This window comes from Condylura cristata, unplaced genomic scaffold (assembly GCF_000260355.1).
Source record: "Condylura cristata isolate star-nosed mole 26May11 unplaced genomic scaffold, ConCri1.0 scaffold00009, whole genome shotgun sequence".
NCBI lineage: Eukaryota > Metazoa > Chordata > Mammalia > Eulipotyphla > Talpidae > Condylura > Condylura cristata.
Genome location: NW_004567110.1, coordinates 27,724,311 through 27,745,410, shown reverse-complemented (window position 1 = coordinate 27,745,410; position 21,100 = coordinate 27,724,311). Strand labels below are relative to the sequence as shown.

At 47.4% G+C, this 21,100-nt stretch overlaps 1 protein-coding gene across 1 annotated transcript; it reads left to right on the top strand.

Moving 5' to 3' along the window:
• The first annotated feature begins 8,983 nt into the window (after positions 1–8,983).
• Positions 8,984–14,664, top strand: KCNS2 (potassium voltage-gated channel, modifier subfamily S, member 2). The gene is made up of 2 exons (XM_004679701.2): positions 8,984–9,139; positions 9,793–14,664. The coding sequence occupies exon 2, from the start codon at positions 9,836–9,838 to the stop codon at positions 11,267–11,269; it is 1,434 nt and encodes a 477-aa protein (XP_004679758.1). The 5' UTR covers positions 8,984–9,139; positions 9,793–9,835; the 3' UTR covers positions 11,270–14,664.
• The last annotated feature ends 6,436 nt before the right edge of the window (positions 14,665–21,100 follow it).

Genomic DNA, 21,100 nt, shown 5'->3' with positions numbered 1-21,100 from the left:
GGGAGTATAGTCCAGGTGGGACATGGCCAGGAGACACGACATTTATAGCTTTGTGCTCCCCACTTCTCCTATTCCCAAATCACTTGGCTTCCTACCATGATAAATATATCCAGAGCCTCCGTCATTTTAGCAAGATTTAATTAAAACTGCCCTAAATTAAGAAAATCCAGTCATTGTTTGCATTCCTAGATGCCTATGTTTAGTTGAGTCACACGTAAGCAGAGAAATGAAAAATTAGCTTAATTTTTTGGCTGCAGGGAAGAGTGTGAATTGGTTTTCTGTCACTCGTGGGGAACATCTTGTGTCTTCCCTCAGCTGGGCTCCTCTGATGGGATTGCTTCTTCCTACCTTCCTGAAGGTCTCTGAGGATACAACACAGCTTGGCTGTGACCTGAGGAAGTCTCTAGAGCACACAGACAGACCAGCTCAGGGTGGGTAGGGTCAGGGAGCTCCTCCTGCAGCAGCTATAGAAACTCAGGCTTCTGGGCCACTGCAAGTTGCTGCTGAGTGGGTCTAGAGTAGAAAGGGGAGGGGGTGCTCACATATGGGCATTTGTCATCCCTGGAGCAGAACTGAGCACTGGACAGGTGTTCAGAAACCTACTTCCTGTCTCCAAAAAAGTGATTCAGGAAACTTCCAGAATCCCTGGGTAGGGAGGACTGGCTTACAGAGGCAGTGTGTAAGTGTCTTACTTTGAATCCCAACTGTGTCACTGTAACCTTGACCATGTTACTCAAATTTTCTCTGCCAAATTTTCTCTGCCTAATGATGTACGTGATAATCATAATACACACTCCTAAGGATTGTTGGAGAATTAACCTAGTTCATAGATATGAAATCCTTAGAACAGTGAAATCTTTAGAACAGTGCCTGTCTTACCAATATTAAGTGCCTGGTAAATGATAGTTTTTGTTATTATTACAAGGGTCCCTACATATCTCTGGGAAATTCCACTTGGCTTCCTATGGGCAGCCTTCCAGGCATTCGGTTCCAAATATTAGAGAGCTTTTGACTTTATCTCAAATCCCAGAGTGTCAGAATGGGAGGAAGAGCTATCAGGGCTGGGACCCCAAATGTAATCCAGGGTTTGAGTCCAGTAGTAAAGCTGTTATGGGAACAGTCTAAAGCAGAGAATATTTCTGAAAACCCAGAGCAGACTCACTCGGGCACTGGAGTAACCATGGAAACAGAAGCCCACGGAGGCATCTAGGGTGTGGGATGGGTAAGTGGGTGGGTAGATGGATAGATCAAACTATGGGCCTGAGATGGGTCATTGGGTAGGTGGGTGTCACTTTCACAGAAGACCAAGGGTCTGCAAGCAGCAGGCTGTGAGTACCTCTGTGCTGGGGGAGGTTTGAGCAGGGAATGTGTCCTCAAGTAGACATGATAAAGGACAAGCAAGCCAGCACAGAAAGAGAATTTCCCCCTGTGCAATTTCCACTCCTTTCCCAGCCTAGGGAGGAGGTGGAGGTCACAGGAGGACAGGGGGAGTGGGTTTCAGCCTCTGCAGCTTCCAAGTGTGGCTTCCTCCTGGAGAGGCTATGACCTACTTAATATCCTTTTTACGTGATGTTTCTGCCTGACTCTCTGCTGTTTTGTAACCACGAACTGGACTAATATCTTTTTTCAGATATGCAACATGGATAAATTCAGGGCAAATCATCATTCTGAGAAAAGATTAAGTCCTAACCAAGGCTGAGAGACCACTCCCAAGTGCCAACTCACAAGGACACATCATGGCCTGAGCCCTGCAGTGTGTCCTTCCAGCTGAGGATACCTTAGCTAGCCCACGGTTAGCACCAGAGGGGACTTTCCTGTGCACCCTCGTCGCAACTTGGGGGAAATGGATATAGGATGTCCACCAGCTTCTACTCACCATCAGCCAATATGGTTGACCTCAGTTTCTCTTCTTCCTGTAACCTCCTCTACTGTTCCCAGTTATTGCATTCTAGAAAAAGGAAGTGATGTGAGCAGAAGGGAAGTCTACCACTTGCAGACCTGACCTTGAAAACAGCTGCTGCCACCCACTCCTGGCTCTCTCCCCTCAGCTCCCATCTTGATGAAAAGGATCCCAGGGAAGGATTCTAAGGCCACAGAAGCTAGCAGAGCCTGATCCTGGAAGCACCTTCTGGAAGGCTGTGCCCAAAACACCTACTGGACTGTAACATATGTTAAAATACTGGGATTGGCCCTCCCTGGCCAGTGGGTTAAAGCACAGCACTAAGAAGCTTAAGCCAATTCCCCATGAGTTCGATCCCCGCCTGCCCCGGAGGTGACCATATGGTGCGGCAGACCTCTTCTGACCTGCCCACTGCTCCCCTCAGCAGTGTACTTCATCGATCTGCCTGTTCTGCTCCCTACTCTATTCCTGGTGAATCCTCTCACCCTCCGCATCTCTGGCCTGTACCCCAGTTCTGTATGAATAAATAAATAAATCTTTTTAAAAAAATACTGGGATTGGGGATAATTGTTACAGCAATTAGCATGCCTAAATAATCCTGCACCTAGTTGAAACCTAAGGATGGCAGATTTGGGGACAAAGGAGACTTGTTTGAGTCTACATACCTCACTTAATAGCCATCAATAAAATGAGGTTAAAAAAATTACCCAGGGACCTTCCCGCTGGCACAGGGTTACATCTCAGAACTATCAAACTATAACCAGCCAATGAGGCATGAGTTGGATCCCTGGCCAGTTCTGCTGTGTCATGTGACCCACATGACACAGCAGACCTCTCTTGTCTCACCAGCTGCTCCCTTCAGCAATGTATTTCAGTAGATCCACCTATTCTGATCCCCACTCTGTCTCTGATGAATCCTCTCATGCTCTGCACTTCTGGCCTAGACCCCAATTCTTGTATGCATGAATAAAATAAAAAATCTTAAAAAAAATTGAAAAGCCCAGAGTAAAGGGAAAAGGTGGCTGGAGTAGGGGGCAGAGGTAGGGGCAGATGAACATGAGACAGGGTGGGACTCCAACTTTGAAGCCCTATTGTTTTCTTGTTAAGTACCTTCATGGAGACAATAAGACTAAAGTTAGCCAACTTATCTGAATTATTTCAGCCTTTTCCTAGGGTGTTCTGGAGAATCTGGTAAAGGGCCCTTATGGAGATATACCCAAGGGGATTTGTACAGAGGTGTCCCAAGAAAAATGGACTAGAAGAGACACAAAGTTGTGTGTGCAAGCCACGGGGTATCTGATTCCCTTTACATAAAGTTTTCAGAGAGGAGTCTTTCTAAAACAACAGCCTTCTTTCCTTTCAATCTCCAGGGCCTAGGGGTGGGGTGAGGGCATTGCTGTGTGGCCTCTGGAAAGAAATCAGCCTTGGCAAGAACTCATAAAATATTCAGTCTAGCATTCAAAAACAATGCAAAAGTCACATAAATGTTTACTGTGGCTTACTGAATAAGCATTTAGTAAGACTCTGCATTCATAATGTGCAGCCAAATTTCTTAAAAACCCCCTGCCCCCCAGTTTTTCTCTCAATCTCACCACCTATCTCATTGCTCTCCTCCTTCCATACCCATCTCCTGGGTCAGGGACTGCCCTACCCTGCTCCTCTCTTCCCTTCCAAGTCTGCTTCCTCAGCAGCTACTTTGTGCCCTTTCCACTGTAAATCCACCTTGGCACACCTGTTAGCTCCCTCGCCCTTATCCCCGGCATCACCAGCAGCATCACCAAGGCACAAGAGCAGATTCCCTCCCACTGAGGTGAGGAAACTGACACTATTCCTAGCTACAAGTTGTCCCCAAAGAAAATGATGCTGAGAGGTGCATATTGAGAGAAGACCGTTGGGAGTAGGAAACTGAGGGGAGGTGGTGAGAGGGCATGGAGACTTCATGGTGTGTCAGGCTGGGCAGGAAGTGCCCCAAACAGGAGTTGGGGCAGGGTGGTATTGTAACAGGGGGGTCGCCAGGAAAAAGGGAAGTTCCAGGTTCCCTGCCACACCCAGGGGCAGGAGGGTGGAGCTGAACAGAGAAAAAGGAGAAGAAAAAAGAAGAGAAGGAGGCTGGATGGAGAGCCAGAAGGAGACCTGAGGAAGCCACATGGAACAGCAAGCATGTGATGAAGAAACTGGGCTTGTTTCCTGACTCTGGACTGGCTAAGGCAGATGTGGGTGAGATACCTGTAGGGAAGTGACTATGGCAGTGTTTATATTGATTTTGATTTTGCTCTTTTGCTCCCAGATTCGTCTGGCCATTTCTGACCCTTTTCCATGGGTCCCGGCCAGAAGGTGCTTTAGTCTTGTGGCAGCTTTCAGGCCTTGCTTTGGGTTGACTTTTGCCCAGGAGGGGATGGGAAACTTCAGGTGTTTGATTTAGAAATTATATTCTTTGTGTTCTATATTGTATATTCACTGTATTAAAGTCCCTGTTCATTAAAGTTTTATATGTTTTGTCTTGTTGCGGCGGATGGCAGAACCCACTTGAGCAGGCAGGATTTTGGGGCTACAGGGGTGTACCTCTCCCCCTGTCCTGGAACAGATTTTGGGTGCTCTATAACAATTTTTACTGAGCTAGGAAACAGCCCTGACCTTGGTGCTGATAGCTGGCCTGCACTAAAGCAGCCCTGCATCTCTGCTCCCAAGGACTGGCTGCTGAGATTCAACCTTCTTGCTACACTGCAGTTACGTAGGAGGCTTTAAGAAAATACTGGTGCTCCAGACCCTACACTAGAGGTTCTGTTTAACTGGTCTGAGGTAAGGCCCAAGGCAGCAAGGGCTCTCTCTCTCTCTCTCTCTCTATATATATATATATATACATACATACATACATATATATATATATATACATACATACATACATATATATATATATATATATATATATATAATATAAGTTTATTTTTAACATCATTTTGTGCCTTTCTCAGTTGTAATCCCCGTGGGTTTCCCATCACCAAATCACCTATGCCAAGGGCACTAATTTTAAAAGTTAATCAAGAGATTTTAATGCACAGCATGGGATGGATTCCTTAGGCTAATCAATTGCTCAGGAGAACCACCTGAAGCCTCAGGGGTCCAAGCCACAGTCTTAAGCACAGCACCCCCTCTCCTCCAGCTGCCTTCTTCAGGTCTGGCTGATTTAGAGGCAGAACCAAGACTCTGGCTGACAGAATAAATTAGGAGTTGGCGCTTCACCCAGTCATCAATCAATTACAAATTCAATAGCTATTTTATATAAATGTGAAAGAAATGATAGACACTGACTGAAAGATCCAGTTGAGACTGGGTAGTCAGGCTCCTCTGAGGAGAAGGTAGTTACTCTGAGACCTGAATGATAAGAAGGAGCCTGCTGTGTGGAGCTGCCATGACTAGCAGCAAGAACAGTAGGTGCAAAGGCCCTGTCGGGTAAGTCAGGGGCATGTGGCTGAAGTATAATCAATGGAGAAGAGACCAATGGGATGCAATCTGCAAGCTGGGCAGAGGAGCATCAGGATCGGTCTTGTAACTATGATAAGAAAGTGGTTTTCATTTTCAGGAGGTAGGGAGCCCCATGAAGGTTTTCAGGAAGGAATGATGTATCCTGATTTGCACTGGTAAGAGATACACTGGCTGTGATGGGGTGGGTAACTGGCGGGGAGCAGGTGGAGTCCACTCCACCCAGGTAGCAGGTACTCCTGTGCTCACTCTCGGGGGAAGGCCAGTGCACAGCTCCAGGCTGAGGAATGTAGGTCAGGCAGCCTGGTGCCCTCCGCCAAGCCACCATGCAGCCCCCTCACATGTCAGAGGAAAAAAGCTGACTCTGAGATGTGTGGGCTTAGCCAAGATCAGCGTTGGCAGAGGAGACAGGGATAACTGTGTGGGGTTCCTTTGGCCCCCTTCTCAGGGTGCTTCTTCCCCCACCTTCCACCCCTCCAGGATCTCCCTCCCCAGGGCAGGCCTTGACAAGAGCAGGCAGCTATATTTTAAGATCAGGGCTCAGACCTCTAAATAAACCATAAACACAGGCAGCTTCCCTGGTACAGGAGGAGGGAGATGGCTCCATTTCTCTTCACCACAGTGACTGGGAAATAAACAAGTGGCTCTGCCTGTCACATGCACTTAACCCTCTGCAAAGGCATCTGTCAGACCCACAGAGCTTCTGCCTCAGCCTTTCCAAGAAATAACCGATGTGCCCCAAACTCAAGCTTCTCTTTGCAGCTTTCAAATCCCCTTTTCTGTTCAAGGAAAGGCAGGCATGGGGGCTTGTCTTTAACCCCAGTCTCTCAGGCAAAGCTAACAAAGGGCGGGCACAGATGCTGGGCTCCTGAGTGGCATGTTGGCACAGCTCTGTCAGCTGTGGAAGGGGGATGAGGGAGGGAGAGAGAGAGAGAGAAAAGAGAAAGGGAGGATGATTAAAAAGGAGGGAGGTGGAGGGGGACAGGCAAGCACAGGGAGCAGAGCTGAGAGGAGCATGAAGTAGCCCCTATTAGGGAGGTTGTGAGGGGTGAAGGTCCCAAAGCCCGCGGCAGAGTCCTGATGGTCTGCTTGTGAGGTGGCTGTGAGTGGGAGAAAAAAAAAGAGAGAAACAGAAGGCGAAGAGAGCTTTCTCCACAGGCGAAATCTCCCACAACCACGAAGGAAAAAGGAGTGAGCAAGAACAAAAACAGACAGGAACAGAAGGAGGCAGGCAGATACGTAAAGCAGGGAAGGGAGGAAAACCCCAGAGTGATAAACCCAAGCATTTTGGGGGCAGGAGGACCCTCCAAACGCAGCAGGAGGTGACTTATGCATTGAACTGTCAGAAGAGTCAGGAGTGAGGCAGAGGGAATGGGAGTGGCCGAGTCGAATGGTGGCCAACTGGTGGCAAAGGAGAAGGGGCTACAGGTTTTGGGGTGGCCAGAGGCCAGGAAGCCCATAGTGAAAGGATGCTGTAAAGGCCTAGAGAGAAACAGCACCCATAAAGTTTGCCCCATCAGAGCTGTTGCAATGGACATATGCAGCAGGGAGACCTCACGGCCAGCAACCTCCTCCTCCTTTCCCCCACACAAGATGTGTGTGGGGGGGATTCAAAGAGGAGCAGTGATTATGCAGGCACCTAAACACACACACACCTCCCTTACCTGCCTCTGGCAAGGGCTGGTGCACTCTCAGCAGCACTCCCATGGGAGAAATGAGGCTCAGGGACCTACAGGCTGCAACCTACATTAGTATGGGGAGCATCGCAGACTTGAAATGCTAGATCTGGCCAACCTCAAGAGGGGATGAGGTCAGTCTGCTCTAAAACACAGACCTCTGAAGAAACACAGGCAAAGATAACAAATGCAGGATCTTTTCACCTGTCCTCCCTCCTCCCCCCTCTCTCACAGACATCCCTCTTCAAAAGCATAAGATACAAGATACTGGGAGATCCTGTGACCCTTACCAAGGTATTCTCTCTTCCCACATGTGCCCATTTGCTGAGGCCTGCAGGGATCTGGGTATGCAGCCTTCTCAGCAGGCAACACACCTGTGCACATGCCCACACATTTCCAGAGGCATGTGGCTGGCACAGGGATGCATCATTTAAGTGTGGCCAGGACTGGATCCAAGAGCCCCACATGAAGCCAGAGACAGGAGTCCCCAGACCCTCTAAGGAACCTCAAAACACCGGTGCTCCAGAAAGCACTGGTCCAGCTGGCATTGCCAGCGTCCTGTTACAGAAAGGATGTTCTTCCTATTGTGGTTGTGGTGGCTGCCAGAGACACACCACAAGGGCATCCACAGGACTTCTGACAGAGACCTATAGCCTATTAGCTCCAGAGACCTATAGCCTACTAGCTCTGTGCTAAGTCCCCATCATGTGCTCACCTTTGTAAATGAGGGCCGTATAAAAAGCCTGAGAGCTGGGGGTGGTGGGTGCACTTCCCTCCCAAATCCCAGGGACTATGGGTCCATTTTTCAGCTCAGGCTCAATAGACAATGTGTTAGGTAAGGAACAATCCTAGTAGATCAAGTGGTCCTATCTGGGCTACAGATCTCTGGAGAAAGGGGAAACAGGTACCAAACACCTCTGTACTGGATCCACACACACTCAATACTTATTGTGTGCGCACACACACCATTCGCATCCTATTGAACACAGGGAGCCTACCACAGTCCACCAAATAAGGTACTGTACACTGATACGCCTTAAGTTTCCCTGTTCTGAGATGCACACACCTCCCCACCCTTCAGATTCCATTTTTTATCAACATTGCACACACGACACTGAAAATTACTACTGCCCTCGGACTATATACAAACAGCCCCCTGTACTCCTCTAAAATCTGCACCTCGATCTGTATATAAACCGCACTACACAGCATGACCAAACAGAACTCTGCAACTCCCTCCCACGTTGGTGGTGGCCGTGGTCCTGCCCCTTGGAAGCTAAGGGGAGCAGGACCTCAGGCTTACTTGCCCCCTTTCCTCTTCTGCTCCAAAAAGCCCCCGATATTCAGGAAACTTTCTATTAGGTCCCTAAAAGGGGAAACGGAGTTCCTCCCTTCCTGTAATTTCCTGGGAATCACGCAAGCCACCCCTCCCTCTCCAGCACAGCTCCTGGGAGAAAGGTCACCGTAGGCAGTCCCCTGCCTGCACCCAGGGAGGAGGTAGGGTGGCAATAAGCTGTTACCAGCGGATGGGTGGGGGGTTGGGAAAGGTGTCGAGAAGGGGGCGCAAAGGGGTTGCCCTGACTCTCTGGAGGAGAGCCGAGAAGCAGAGCCAGCGGCATCTCCCCAGTCTTGGGCGGTGATCGCACCCGGGATTGGGGCGCTTGGAGCTGTCCGTTCAGCACCAGCGCTCCGAGCCCCAGCGCAAGGGCCCCTGCCGAGAAGCACTCGCTCAGCTCTGGCTGTGGTTCCCGAGGGCGCCTGCGGCGCGGACTGTTGTCTCTCTCCGGGGCTGAGAGGCACGCGGATCGAGAGAAGGGGGCTCTGCGGCTAGGCGGGTCCACGCAGCCACCTGTGAGTCTCCCGCAACTGCGGGCGGCGGCAGCGGGATCTCCGCCGGAGACTGGAGGAGAGGAGACGCTCTGCGGACCCCGCCCGCGGGCCCGCCGGGCACACACACAGGCGCACACACACTCGCACCCGCGCGCACACGCACAGCCAGCCGGCAGCGGCAGCTGCCGCGATGCTCGCCAGCAGGTCGGGGAAGTTTCCCGCCGGCCTTGGCCGCGGGTCCCGGTGCTCTCAGGTAAGCGCTTCCCGAACGCGCAGGGCTCGCTGGAGCAGCTCTACTGGGTGAGGCGCGGTGCACGCGGCTGTAGGGCAAGGCGCCAGACAGGCGGGGAGGCCCGGGGAGAGGCAGGGGTGGAGGGGTGGGGGCCAAGGGGCTTCAGTTCTGGGGGCTGGACGAAGGGGACTACAGCACGACCCCTCTTTCCTATAGGCCGGTTTACGTACTCTAGCGGCGAATTTCCCCGCCCCCTCCCAAAGCCACGCGCCCCCCAGCTTGGCCCAGCCTTGCGGGTGCGCATCCCAGCTCCAGTCTCGCCTGTCTGCGGCTAGCGGGCGGGGGCGTCTTCTGGGCTCGCCCACCGGCAAGGTCAGCTCACAGGCCCCTCGGGTCTCTGAGCCTCGACCCCCGCAAGCCTAAAGCTGCCCACAGGATCTCAGGCGTAGAGGTGGAGGCGCGGCTATGCTAATGAAAACATACCCACTCCACAAGCCTTACTTGGGTGGGGACAAAACCCTACAGATCCGCCCCACTTCCCATCCTAGTGCCCTTCAGCAACCAGAGACCCGGTCTGGAGAGAACTGGGCCCTCAGAAAGAGGTGGGGAAAAAGAGCGGAGAGCTCCTGGCCCTTAGCGTCCGCGCTCATTAACACGGTTTCCTTCGCTTCCAGGTGTAGCGCCCCCGCGCGGCCAGGGCGGCTGGCCGTCTCCAACATGACCGGCCAGAGCCTGTGGGACTTGTCGGAGGCCAACGTCGAGGATGGAGAGATCCGCATCAACGTAGGTGGCTTCAAGAGGCGGCTGCGTTCGCATACGCTGCTGCGCTTCCCTGAGACACGTTTGGGCCGCCTGCTGCTCTGCCACTCGCGCGAGGCCATTCTGGAGCTCTGCGATGACTATGACGATGTCCAACGTGAGTTCTACTTTGACCGCAACCCTGAGCTCTTCCCATATGTGCTGCATTTCTACCACACCGGCAAGCTACATGTCATGGCTGAGCTGTGTGTCTTCTCCTTCAGCCAGGAGATAGAGTACTGGGGCATCAATGAGTTCTTCATCGACTCTTGCTGCAGCTACAGCTACCATGGCCGCAAAGTGGAGCCTGAACAGGAGAAGTGGGACGAACAGAGCGATCAGGAGAGCACCACGTCCTCCTTTGATGAAATACTAGCCTTCTACAACGATGCATCCAAGTTTGATGGCCAGCCCCTGGGCAACTTCCGCAGGCAGCTGTGGTTGGCACTGGACAACCCGGGCTACTCAGTCCTGAGCAGGGTCTTCAGCGTCCTGTCCATCCTGGTAGTTTTGGGGTCCATCATCACCATGTGCCTCAATAGCCTGCCAGATTTCCAAATCCCTGACAGCCAGGGCAATCATGGTGAGGACCCTCGATTTGAAATTGTAGAGCACTTTGGCATTGCCTGGTTCACATTTGAATTGGTGGCCAGGTTTGCTGTGGCCCCTGACTTCCTCAAGTTTTTCAAGAATGCCCTTAACTTTATTGACCTTATGTCCATTGTCCCCTTTTACATCACCCTTGTGGTGAACTTGGTGGTGGAGAGCACACCTACTTTGGCCAACTTGGGCAGGGTGGCCCAGGTCCTGAGGCTGATGCGAATTTTCCGTATCTTGAAACTAGCCAGACACTCCACTGGTCTCCGCTCCCTAGGGGCCACCTTGAAATACAGCTACAAAGAAGTAGGGCTACTCTTACTCTACCTCTCTGTGGGCATTTCCATCTTCTCTGTAGTGGCCTACACCATCGAAAAGGAAGAGAACGAGGGCCTGGCAACCATCCCTGCTTGCTGGTGGTGGGCTACTGTCAGTATGACCACTGTGGGGTATGGAGATGTGGTCCCAGGGACCACTGCAGGGAAGCTGACTGCCTCTGCCTGCATTCTGGCAGGTATCCTGGTGGTGGTACTACCCATTACCTTGATCTTCAATAAGTTCTCCCACTTTTATCGGCGCCAAAAGCAACTCGAGAGTGCCATGCGTAGCTGTGACTTTGGAGATGGGATGAAGGAGGTCCCTTCTGTCAATTTAAGGGACTATTATGCCCATAAAGTTAAATCTCTCATGGCAAGTCTGACAAACATGAGCAGGAGCTCACCAAGTGAACTAAGTTTAAATGATTCCCTACATTAGTCAGGAGGACTTGTCATCCTCAGATGCATATTATCGAGCTGCCTCACGTGCCTCTGGCACAGTCTTGGCACCTTAGGGTTATGGCAGGAGTACGCCCAGCCCCAAAGGAGAGCGATGCATGGGCTGTGCGCGCCAGGTTGCTTCTGCAGTATTTAGAATCATATTTAGAGGGTGGTGTGCAAGACACCATGCCTTTGTACCTTTCAACAAAATGACACTCACAGGTCTTTGCATCATGGGCATATAACCTTCACCTTTCTGCCTGATGAGTACCTAGAATGCTAATTTTTCTGTTCATTGTGTACTCTATTCTAGTGCTCGTGGTCCAGTACTGTCTGTGAGTTGTTTGTGCTCCTGTTTCTGGAGTTATGTGAGTTCTGTACAAAGACCTCCCCCTCCCCCAAATACATGTTTGTCTAGTGGGAACAATCAATGGGATGAGATTTTACTCACATACTTATGAAAACAAAATCTCAGTTCTTTATACACTGCTTTCACTTAGTTTTAATACCAAAAACAGAGTGTGAAGTTGAGCCCACATGACAATTGCAAGTCTGTAAGTCTCTGTAAATGATCTGTAGCTCCGTGGTTTGCATGGATGCACCGGCCACCTTTAGAACGATGTATTCTGATGTTCATCTTGTAAATGTTGCTCTTTAGAGAATGTTGACTCAGTTAAACATGTAGTGAAGAGCGACGGTTTTTGTGTTTTTTTTTTTTTTTTGTTTGTTTTTTTTTTAACCCTAAGAAAGATGTAGGGACAGGAGCTTCAGCTAAACATAGGCCAAAGTACAGGCTGCTTGAAGAAGTTAGTGTAGGCTGCTAACTTTGTTTCAGGTCAGGCTTATGTCTTTCATAGGGTGACCATGGCTGAAGTTCCTGATCTAAGTCACTTGACAAACTTTGCTGTGTCTTAGATATTAGCATGTTTTTTTAAAAATATTTTTTAAAGGTGTTTAGAAATAAGGTCATTGTTGTCTTTCTCTATTAAAAAGAGGTTTACTGTTGTATTGTCTCCCTGAGGCCAACATTGTTGGGTTCCTAGCAAGGGCAGTAGCTTAGAATTGTTGTCTGCTCTGAAAGCTTATAAAATAAGAGCCCTTTTATTTCCAAGCAGAATTTACTTAGAAAATTTTGCTTCTAGGATATAGTATGTAGTGCTGTAGTATATAGTATATATGATGTTTGAGTTTCCTAGGAATTCCTGATTTGACATGGAACTCTGATGGTGTGGAAGGGGTTCTCAAAATACAGACATGCCAAACGGCAGTGCAGGGCTTGCTCAGGATGGAGATATTACAGTTTTCATTTCTATTTCAACTGCCTTTTGTTGGGGGAAGGTGAATCGGGGCCAGAAGGAAAGAGTTGTAAAATAAAAACCACTGATTCATAAAATGTTATATTAATTGTAAACTTATTGAGAAGTTTGATGCTATTGAAAAAGACCTTTAAAAGTCTAAACTTGTGTTGAAGGTTGACAACAGTTTCCTTCTCAAAAAAATGCCTTTCCCTGTCTTTGGTTAACTAGCATGTAACATTGTGAAGAGGAAATTGGGCTCCATTGTAAGATAGTTCTCCATTATCATCTAGGTAATCAGATGGCTCTCCAGTTGGTTTTGTTATTGTGCAATCTTTGAAAAAGCTGGAGATTGCGGGCGTCTAAGCATGGAGTACAGCAGGCTTTTTATCTAAGGTGTGGGCCTTTCCTTAAGAGGTCCATTTTCTGTCTTAGTTGGCTGGGGATAATATGTACTTCTGTGGGTGATGAGGATCTTGTCGGAAGGCTTTGTGTACTTGTAGTTGCTATGCTACTTACCGAGCAGGTGATTTGTTGGGCGAATGCTCTAGTTAGTTATGCCCTTGAATCCCCGTTTAAATTATTCCAATAGACTGGAGGTTCAGCGGGCAGGGAAACAGCCACCTCCTGGTGCCTGATGGTCTACTCTCTACATCTGTTTCTCCAAAGCATCAGGAAAGATGAGATGACTTGGGAGGAACTTGCCACCAAGTCGACAAGCAAGGTTATTTTTCATCATTTATATTTGGCATTGCTGATGTTTCTAGCACTGGATGGATGGCAGGGGGTTCACAAAATCATCTCCAGCTGCACTGAGGGCAGGTGATAGTATAAACTTATGAAGACTGCTCAGTTTGCCAAGACTGATGGTGTTGGGTTACTGTGCATGGTATCCATGGTCACTATAAAGCTTGTAAAAGGTAGAAACAAGACAGAATAACTCAGTCACTCTCATGAGTTGTTTTCTAAACAAGCACTTGTTAAACACCAAAAGAGAGATTACCCTAGTGGTTACTCTTTGCAGATGTGAAAGCTAGAAACGTGACTTCACATTTTGGTAATGACTTGCATTTATTTGGTGCCTTTCATTGGGGGGAAATCCCAAAGTGCTTTAGAGACTGTCTTTTTAACATCTCTTGTATATAGAAGTACTTGTATAAAATATTACTTTGCCCATCAAGGAACTTCAGTCACTTCAGAACATGAGAATCTCCTACTAGCATTGAGTTCTCCACGTGTTGGTTTAGATGAGGTTAAGAGAGGACAACCCAGCTGGCTTGAACACTGTATTTAATTCCCACCAAGGATGAAGACTGAATTGTGACCCGAGGAGGAGTAAACTTTCTCTGTCGCAAAGTACCATCAGAGCATGACGTTCACAAGTGCTCTCAATTGGGCTTTGACTGACACATGTAGGACATTATGTGGCAGTTTCTTCTAGTCCCTGAAGCCAGTCAAGGAGGGCCTGATTGATTTTCTGCTGTTTCTGGAGTTAAGAATATAAATATAAGCTGACATCCTTGGCCAGCAGGCTGTCAGAATGACCCATTAACCTCTTTTAAGGGGACACAGCAGAAGCTTCAAATCACTTATTTCCAACTGTTGGCTTGAAAGCAGCTTCATTCCCAACATTGTTTCAGTGTCCTTGGGACAAATATTTAGGTCTGGTTTTTCTCATAATATATGTGATGAGCATTTGAAAGTGCCAGTTGGAAAGTGACACCATGTCTTTAATGCACAGATGTGTACTGTTTACAGGTCTGTGTTTTCTGCCAAACCCCCACACTCCCTGGGTTTGCTATTGAGGGGCATGTTGTAATGCCGAGCTTTGTAGCTCATAAGGTAGTAATTGGTATTTAATACTTGGATTTGTTATTCCTACTTATCATAGTGTTCAAATAATTGAACTACCTGCTAATTCTTGACTCATTTCAAAGAAAATGATTTGTTATGCACTTTGGGATAACAGTGATCTGTACAGGCTGTGTTATCTGCTTGAAGGCTTAACTGGTATTTCTTGTATGTTTTAACAGCATGACTTGTTACAGAGTTGTAATTTAAAAAATTGAGAACGCTGTTATTTGTGATGTCAGTTTAACACTCATTAACACACTACTGTGCAAGCACTGGCGCAGGCCCGCTGAACCCTTCTGTCTGGGGGCCACACTCGAGTCTCCATGTCTGGGAATGAGGAACTCTGGCATACTCAGATCTCCAGCCTCCAAGAGTAAGCAGATGAAACGGAAAAATTAATTTTGCTTTCTTAAATCACTTCCATCACATACAGAGTGGCAAATAGGGGGCATTTAAAGTTGGGGGCTAGATTCCCTGAGAAAGGCTGGACATTTTGAGCCTTTACTGAGAAAGAAAAGCTGTTATTCTCTGCAAGCATATAGAGAAGCTCCCCCACCTTCAACCAGAAACTAGAACTCCCAGACTGCTCTTTAGAAAGAATGGTCATTTATTTTTGGACCCCTCATGAAACAGATACCTCAGTAGGATTTTCCTCTTTGATACTGTCTTGCTCAACACCTCCAAAGATGCCAGTTCCACCATACCCTGTGTCATTCTCCTGCAGTCACAGCACCCTCTGACAGTTAACTGGGGACTGGGTGACCTGAATGTCCTGGTTGGTTTGGTGTGAGTATTGCTGGGGAAACATAAAACCTGCTCTCAGCAACAGCTTACCCAGCGGTGACTTAGCCAATGAGTCATCCTGAAGGCTGTGGGGAATCTGTAGGGAGGTCACTGGTCTAAGTGGGCTCTGCTCCGAGTTCTCCCTCCAACTCTGCCTTCCTGAGCCTCATATTCCACTGTTACAAAATAAAAAGTTTGGATTAGATCACCCTAAATCCCTGCCCATGCTTCATCCCAATGTCAAAACAGAATTTCTGTGTGCCCCTCTTTATCCTCATTGTAGTGGTGAGCAGATCCAGTATCCCTATTTTATTTAAGCAGAGCAGAGGGACTACTTACACGTAGCCTTTTATTTGCTTGCATTTCTTTTTTCAACAGCCAACTATCATAGACAACAATTTCAGAGACAGTAGTACTGGAGCTCTGTTTGGGCAGCAGCTGTCTGGGCCAGGTGAATAGTTTTAAAACTATCAACATGAGTCTCCTTTAGGCTTTAAACTATTTACACCTAATCCAGATTCTTGTTATTAAAAATCTTTAGACAGAGGAAAATCACATAGATCCCATTTGACTTCAGGGCTAACTGTTCACCATTTTTTTCCTTTGTGAAGCTTGGCAGGTCCCCACCCTGTTCCCAAGCAGTTTAGGGCCTATCTGGGGCCCCTAGGTAAATCCAGTAGATCTCCCATCCCTCACTTAATCCCCACTGAGGTGGGGGCATCTGTGCAAGTGCTCTTGTGTGTAACCTGCAGCAGGGTGTGGTGGCCTATGTTAACCTGACTCAGGGATGAAGAAGGAGACACTCAAGGTTGCTCCAGGCCTTGAATTCCCACCAAGTGGTAGCACAGCTCCTCCCTCCAGCAGGGGTATAAATGTATCTTCAGGGATATTTTGGGGCCAGAATGCCTTGCATCTTAAAAGGGAAAACAAATACCTCCCTTCTGAGGGAAAAGCTTAAATACTGCAGTCACATCGTTACTATCTCCTTTTTATTTTTAAGAGAACTTTTAACTAGTGCTTCTACTCAAGGACCTTATCTAGATGTTACAGCCAATTGATAATGTACATCTGAAAATTTGCCACATTTTCCTCCTCCTATGACCTCATTAGCCATTCATCATTCTCCTGGCTAAATTCTTCAAAGCAAACGACTGTGTCTGCATGTGACAAGCTGGTTCTTTCAGAAGACAGACACAAAAACAAGGCCTTGAAGACATGGTCTGGGGGAAAGTACATTGGAGAGGACAGGCGTGTCTAGTAGTATGGTTAGTTGGTGTAAGTTCTAACAAGAGGAAAAAAGAGCAGGAAGAAGCCAGAGAAAAATTAAAACAAAAGGGTACAGAAGGAGAGCATGAATAAAAGAAAAGGCAGAAGGGAATGAAGGGAAGAGAGCAGATGGTAAATTAGGGAGAGCAAGAGGTTATGTTAATTTTGGTTGAATTCATTTATTTCCAATCAGCATAGTATGCTTTCAGCCCACCAGTGATCTCGTGGAGTTAACACCTGTGGAATCAATGCCCTAGCATCTTCTGCACCTCCCCACAAATGGTTTCAAAGTCTGGTAGGACAGAGCTATGAAAACCAGTACAGACCTTTTGGATGAAGAGGACAGTGAGGACACGAAAAGGATAGGTAATTATTTCCTCTTTTAAGATGGGACTTCTGGGTTTACAAGCAGAAAGGGGACCAGGTATTAGACAGCACAGGCAGTGGTGGGAGTCAGGAAAGTTGAAGGGGTGGGAATGTGATGAAACTGCACAAATAGGAACCTTCATAAGCCAAGATAAGGAAGCACAAGTAGATCAGACTGTATGAGACACACAAGTCAGCATCACTGCAAAGAATAATGATACAAAAATAGTCCAGAAAAAGTCATCAAAAGAGTTGGAGCTTAATTCTTTTGCTATCCTGACAAGAGTGATGCTGTCAGAAGGTGATGGCACAGTCTGGAAGGCATGGGACAGGCCAGGAGACCTACTTGAGGTCATTGCAGTGCACAGACCAGATGCAAAGGAAGTGGGTTGAAGAAGAGGCAGGAGTTGCCAACGCTGATTCTATAGGAGTAACGAATGACTGGCTGTGGGGATAAGGGAGAGGGAGGACCAGCTTTTAAGTTTCTCATTTAGTTGGTAACTAAGTGGATGAGGGTGACATCCCAAGAGACAGAGACTGCTCAGATCCTTCCCTGAGGCTGAGTTGTGTTGCCTGAGCACCCAGGGGACACACAAGGTGGAGGTGTATGGAGGTCAGGGGGAAACCTAGAAGTTGAAATTGGTGAAAAGAGAAGGAAAGCAAAGGTGGAATGCTGCAGAAGACCCCAAGGCACAGCTAGAGAGATGAGTGAGGTACAGGGTCTTGTTTTTCTTTGCTGGGCCATTGTAGCTGTCATCCTATTGCTTTTCCTTTCCCTAGAGAAATCTTCTGTCAGTGGCCTCTACTGAGGCTTCAGCTTTCCTCACCTATTTCCTTATTTCATCTCTCTGACTGACTTCTCCTCCTACCACTTTTCAAATTGAGCTCGTGGGGCTCGCCAGTGATTTCCTAATTCCCAAAACTAAATTCAGTGGCCTTTTCCTCAGGCTTGTCCAAATCCTTTGGTGACAGACCAACGTTTCAGTGTTTTCATGGTTTACTCACTGAAATGTAGATGCTATACATTGCTGGTTTTCTCAATGGCTCTGCCTCTCCTCAAATTCCTACTGGGTCTTTGTCCACCCTCTGACCCTCTTCATCATGGATTTCTCTCTCAGACCTGTCCTTTGTAACCTACAGTTCTTTGCCCAAGCCACAGCCCCAACTAGTGTACAAATAATGCCTCTGTTTCTTTCCAGATACACAGCACTCAGCCCCATGAATGTTACTCCTGTGCATTTGGAAGTCAACATGTCTAAAACTAAATTTATCATCTTGCCCCAAACTTGTTCTTCCCTTTACTTACTTCCTCACTTATGTTAATGGACCACAGTGTTCTCAGCTTCTTGGATTGAAATACCAGCAATTTTTGACTGTCTTCACTATTATCCATTTACTCACCATAGCAACCATTTTGTGACAGTTGATAATTGCCAAGCACTATATGCAATGCAAGAATAAAGGGTATTGTTTGTGGTCCTTCAGCAGTATAGACTTAAAAGCCACTTTATTAAGCATCAAAGTAATTGGGGACCTTTTAAAAATGTAGACTTCTGGGCAATGCCTCATCTATACCATCAGCTTCTTGAGGGTGAGACCCAGCAATCTGCAGAAAAGCTCCCAGGTGAGTGATTCCAGAGGTTTCAGACCATTCATAGAGAAACACTATCCAAGAAAAACCCTCTACAGTCCTCACGTCCCCTCACTTCTACCTCCCCCTGAATACCAGGTTTTACAAGTGCTTTCTTCATAGTATCTCATGAAGAAAATCCCTTTGTATCCATTCTAAAGGCTCCCTCCTTGTTAACTCATCTTTGTTAGTATCTAATGAAGTCATGTCCAGGCTCCTCTCCTCCAATCCATCCCTCTCTGTGACCCCCCTACCAGATTCATAGTTCCTCTTCATGATCTTAGACCAACTGGTGACTTCTTTGGCTACAGCTGGTGCTTCTGTTGAATACAGCTACAGACACGAAGGCTCACAGCTGAGGTGAAAAACCCGCAGGGGCCACGAAGCTCTAAAACAAAGAAAAGGGCCCTTTAAAGGGGCTGCTTTCCAATGGGACAACCAGGAGTGGGTAATAGGGACACAGATTTGTAACATGGGACACACCAAGCTGATAGCACAAAGTGCCCGCATGTTGGAGGACTAGCCTCAACACCTGTACAGGGATGGCCAACCCCGAGTCCTACATGAATGGACTCCCGAAGAGACACATGGTTTTCTCCAGCAGCAAGTCACCCCAGTCATCAAGGGATGAGAGGTATGAGGCAGGCAGGCTTGGGGGCAGGGAAGAAACAAAATTGGGGTTCTCAGGAAGGTTTTTTCCACTCAAAACTCTTTTTTGTCGCCTACATCTCCAGACATTTAAAGAACTCTGAGCTATTTTCAGACCTACTATGAAAAGAACTGAGGTGTTATCAGTCAGACACCCATCTAAACCATTTCCTAAGAGGAGAGCTGGCATGACTCACTTTTGATTTGTCAGCTTTGTATCGATTTTTTCTGGTAATCTCTGTGGGTTTTCCAGAGCTGGGTCTACTAGGAGCAGCTGAATTGTACCCCACTGAGTTCAGGGTCACTTGTTACAAAGGACCAGCAGAGAGTTGTTGTCCATATTCTTTTTGTGGAATCTGTGGGAGGAGAAGAGGGAAGCTGCAATGCACAAAACCCAGGGTATCTCTGGGATTTCCAATGCTTGCTAAAGGCAGCCAGACAGTTTTCTTTATGCCTTTTCTGGATTTGGGATGTGAGGACTGTTTTTGGAATGAGGTGCTGGTGGGAATCAGCAGAGCCCTGGAAGTAATTCTGGGTTTTCTCACTGTGGGTGAATTCACTTCTATTCTGCCTTTCCCTCTTTCTTGGAACCTGAGACCCCATGATTTAAAACATTTAAATATATTACTCGGTAATCTGCCCCACCTGAAAACAGATTATTCAGTAGCTTCCCCACTAAAAAAACTGTCAAAAGAAGTAAAACATGAAAATTCCAGTGTAACTAAAACATCCTACTGACCGTCACACTTATGTGAGCTCCCTCACTCCATGGGAATAGTGTTATGTATGTCAAAGCTTTAGAACTAGCAAGATGCTCTGATGGTAAGGGCTTCATTTGTGCTGATTATTTCAGGGATAAGCATGCCTGGAAACTGCAACGTGCAGATGTCATATAGTCAGAGACTGAAGTGCTAGCCTCAGTAAATAATGCCCAGAGGACACAAGAGGCAAGATTAAATCAATCAAGAGCTATCATTTAGCTGTGTGCAAAGCCATTTGCCTGTACTCAGTAACCATAGCCTCTTGTACTTTCCTGCATGTGCTAATGGGTGAAAAGTCACCTCAGATGGCTCCATAAGTTTGAAATGTCACAAACGGGTATATACATGTGTCTACATGTGTGTATGAGGCATGGTGTATGTGTGTGCTTGTGTCTGTGTCTTTTTGTCTATGAGTCTGATGAATCTGTGTGATCACATGCTTGTGTGCATGTATGTAGTTTGTGTTTGTGTGTTAATGTACTCTTTAAGGGAAATGGGGGGGGGGTGCTGCTCTGCTAGGCCTCCACTAGAAAGGTTTTCTTTGCACTCCTTCCAAGTTAAATTACATTTCCCTACTAACCAATATCTCTCCTTTGAGTCTCATAACACCCAAACTTTTCTTCCTTAACTCTTACGGTAATCTGACATTTTGCTTATTGGGAGATGTCACCCCCACTAAATGGGAACTCCTTGATTGCTGGGATTATTTATCTTCCATGCCCAGCATAGTCCCTGGCAGAATAAATGCTGACAAATAACAAATGGATCAAGGGCAGAAATACTGGCATATAGCATGGGATGAAGACTTTTTCATTGTTGCTAGAGAAACCACAGGACCTTGCTGCATAACTGAAGCAAGGATTGGGAGCCTCTTATCAGTGACCCATGACACGCTAGTCAGACACTGCTACCAGCAACAGGCCCCCTGCCATACACATTTCTGAATGAATTTCTGAACAGAGGAAACTTATCTAAACTATCCCACTGGGTAATGACTAATGCATGAACCAGTTTCTGTGTGAGGAAGCCCAAGTGGATCAATATATATGTGATTCACTCCTCTGGGGTAGGGTCCAATAGAGACCACACATATGGTTAGGCTTTAAAGTGGAGGGCACTACAGGTGCCCACTGTCAGGACAGCAGGTGGTCCTGTACTGGTCAGAGGGACATCATGACATCAACATTTCACTGATGATCCCACAGCACAAGTCAGGAGCCAAATCT

Excerpts from the sequence above, each read along its gene's own strand:
- KCNS2 (XM_004679701.2), top strand. The coding sequence starts at position 9,836 with ATGACCGGCCAGAGCCTGTGGGACTTGTCGGAGGCCAACGTCGAGGAT.